This window comes from Mus caroli, chromosome 16, assembly GCF_900094665.2.
Source record: "Mus caroli chromosome 16, CAROLI_EIJ_v1.1, whole genome shotgun sequence".
NCBI classification, from domain to species: domain Eukaryota; kingdom Metazoa; phylum Chordata; class Mammalia; order Rodentia; family Muridae; genus Mus; species Mus caroli.
Window position 1 is genome coordinate 27,635,613 of NC_034585.1, and position 2,959 is coordinate 27,638,571.

The following is a 2,959-nucleotide window of genomic DNA, read 5'->3' on the forward strand; positions in this document are numbered from 1 at the left end:
CACCATCCCGGTTGCTTTGGCCGAGCCGCCCACCTCTATTTATTTGCACGCACTCATTTGGCCTTTTTCTAAAATATTTTCTGCTCCGCTCGCTTATTTTTTTGCTTGTCTGAGACTTTTGTCCTGGTCCTCCTCATCTAGGCTTCTGTAGCGCTCTCTCTCTCTCTCTCTCTCTCTCTCTCTCTCTCTCTCTCTCTCTCTCTCNCTCTCTCTCTCTCTCTCTCTCTCTCTCTCTCTCTCTCTCTCTCTCTCTCTCTCTCCCCTGAATATTTTTTTTTTCTAAGATCCTACCCCAGCCCCTGCGGGGTTCCCAAGCACTATCTGGCCTCTCCTGCCTCCATCTCCCTGCCCCGGAGGTCCTCCCAGCCTGAGTTTTATTTTTCGAGCTTGCCCGGGCCAAGCGTAGCCTGGGTTGGTGGCCCTGCGGGGCTCTCACCCCGCGCTCGGCCACCGCCGCCCCAGCCACTCCCCGGGCGTCCTCCGGAGATGCTGCCGTGGAAGAAGCACAAGTTCGAGCTGCTGGCCGAGGCGCCGCCGCGGCAGGCGTCCAAGCCTAAGGGCTACGCTGTGAGCCTGCACTACTCCGCGCTCAGCTCCTTGGCGAGAGCCTGCCCGGAAGGCGCGCTCAGCCGGGTGGGCAGCATGTTCCGCTCCAAGCGCAAGAAGCTGCACATCACCAGCGAGGACCCCACTTACACTGTGCTCTACCTGGGGAATGCCACCACCATCCAGGCGCGCGGGGACGGTTGCACTGACCTAGCGGTGGGCAAGATCTGGAGCAAGAGTGAGGCCGGCCGTCAAGGGACTAAGATGAAGCTGACCGTGAGTGCACAAGGCATCCGCATGGTGCATGCCGAGGAGCGAGCGCTGCGACGTCCCGGCCACCTCTACCTGCTGCACCGCGTCACCTACTGTGTGGCAGACGCGCGGCTGCCCAAAGTCTTCGCCTGGGTGTACCGGCATGAGCTGAAGCACAAGGCGGTAATGCTACGCTGCCACGCGGTGCTGGTGTCCAAGCCGGAGAAGGCTCAGGCCATGGCCCTGCTGCTCTACCAGACATCAGCCAACGCTCTGGCAGAGTTTAAACGTCTCAAGCGGCGGGATGATGCGCGTCACCAGCAGCAGGAGTTGGTGGGTGCACACACCATCCCACTGGTGCCGCTGCGCAAGCTGCTCTTGCACGGACCTTGCTGCTACAAGCCGCCAGTGGAGCGCAGCCGCAGCGCTCCCAAGCTGGGCTCCATCACCGAGGACCTGCTTGGGGAACAGCAGGAGGAAGAAGAGGAGCATCTGGAGGACTGCCTGGAGGAGGAGGAAGAAGAGGACGGCGTGGGGGATGGGGATCCAGCAGAGGAAGAGGCTGAGGAGCAGAGGGCGCTGGTGGTGGCCATGCAGTTGGAATGTGAGGACTTGCTGGACCCGCTGGAAAATGGCCACGAGGAGGCGTTGGGGGACGGCGGGGTCTCGCTGGGCCCCAGCTCGGGGACATCACTTCCTCTGTCAGTCTGTGCCTCAGACATGAAGGCCCAACTGTCACAGCTTATTAGTGACCTGGGCGACCTTAGCTTTGGCAATGACGTGAGCACCCTGGAGACCGATTTAAGGGTGACACGCCTGCTGTCGGGCGAGAGCACAGGCAGCGAGAGCTCCATCGAGGGTGGAGGCCTGGATGCCACCCCTGTCAGCCCTGGCAACCCATCGGGCCCTGCTGACAGCACCAGCCTAGATGAGCCCTACTCGGGCTAAGCTGCCAGAAGACTTCTCCGTGTGCGCCCCCCCCCCGCCCCAACATACACATAGTGGCTCCCCAACAGTAGTTCTATTCTCCCCTAACCTCCAGGAAAGGGAAAATGATGCACTCGAAGCCCAGACCCGACTTTGGAGTTTTCTGGGGAAGCTATTTCCTCCTGCTAGTTGCCCCAGCGCTTTTGCTCTGAGGTGGCTCAGGTTGTGAACAGGGGGGTGGGGGGCAGGGAGGGCGAGAAGCACTACAAAGGAGAGATAGGCTCTCTGGGGTGGGTGAGGGAGAGCTGGCTGAAGTTGGAAAAGGCCAAGGGCGGGCTGGAGGTGCCCAGCAGCCGGTTTCCTGTTTGTGAGGCAGCTGGGGCTTGGGAAGGAGGGGTCAACTTCCTCCCCAGACCCCCTGACTGGAAGGCCTCTTTCTGTCATCAATATCTCATTAACAAAGTCACTTTCATAACGTTGGAGGCTTTAAAGCCGCTTTACCTGCCCCCAGTTCTTTCGGATAGGGGAGCTTGGGCTGTTTACCTCAGACTCAAACTCTTGAAAGTATGCCAAATTTCTCAAATAACTCTTGGGGTGGGGGGCAGTGTATGAAAGTCGTGTTTTGTTTACAGTTAAAGAAACCTAATATCTAAAAAACAAAAAAGGAATTTTCCTTTAGAAATACACACCTTCCTCTGGCCCCAAAGCTCCTACTCCATGATGCTATGTAAAATATTTTTGCACTGTTGTGAAGTATTTTTGACTTTTTTTTTTTGTACATAACTGTGTTCTCGGAGCTGAATGTTTATATCTCTTTTGCTGTGCAAAAGATACCTGTAAAATGTTGTTCGGTTGTACATATGGAGATGTGTATAAAACATTTTGTTATTTTTTGAGCAGCATTGTTTCAATTCTGTTGGCATGTCAGCCGCGGGGTGAGAATAAAGAGGAAAAGCTGTCAGAACAGGCGAGAGCCTCTGGAAATGCTACCCCAGATGATTGGCGGGGAGGAGGTGGGGGCGGGGTTGTGCCTCCAGTCTTAGTGTGGTCCTGCTGGGCTGGAAGAGAGCCGGAGGTGAGGCCTTGCTACCCACAGCGGTGCTTTGGGAGCAGACCAAAAAGCTCGGGGTGTTTTATCTGTGGCCAGCCTCTGTATATTTCATATTCCTATTTTGTGTGTGTGTGTGTGTGTGTGTGTGTGCGCGCAGTTTTGCTTGCTTGTTGATTTTGAGAC

General features: G+C 56.3%; 1 protein-coding gene across 1 annotated transcript; it reads left to right on the forward strand.

The window, feature by feature from the left end:
• Positions 1-218: 218 nt before the first annotated feature.
• On the forward strand, positions 219-2,624 carry Fam43a (family with sequence similarity 43 member A). The gene has a single exon (XM_021185510.2). It carries the CDS (start codon positions 487-489, stop codon positions 1,744-1,746), a length of 1,260 nt encoding a protein of 419 aa, XP_021041169.1. The 5' UTR covers positions 219-486; the 3' UTR covers positions 1,747-2,624.
• Positions 2,625-2,959: the final 335 nt, after the last annotated feature.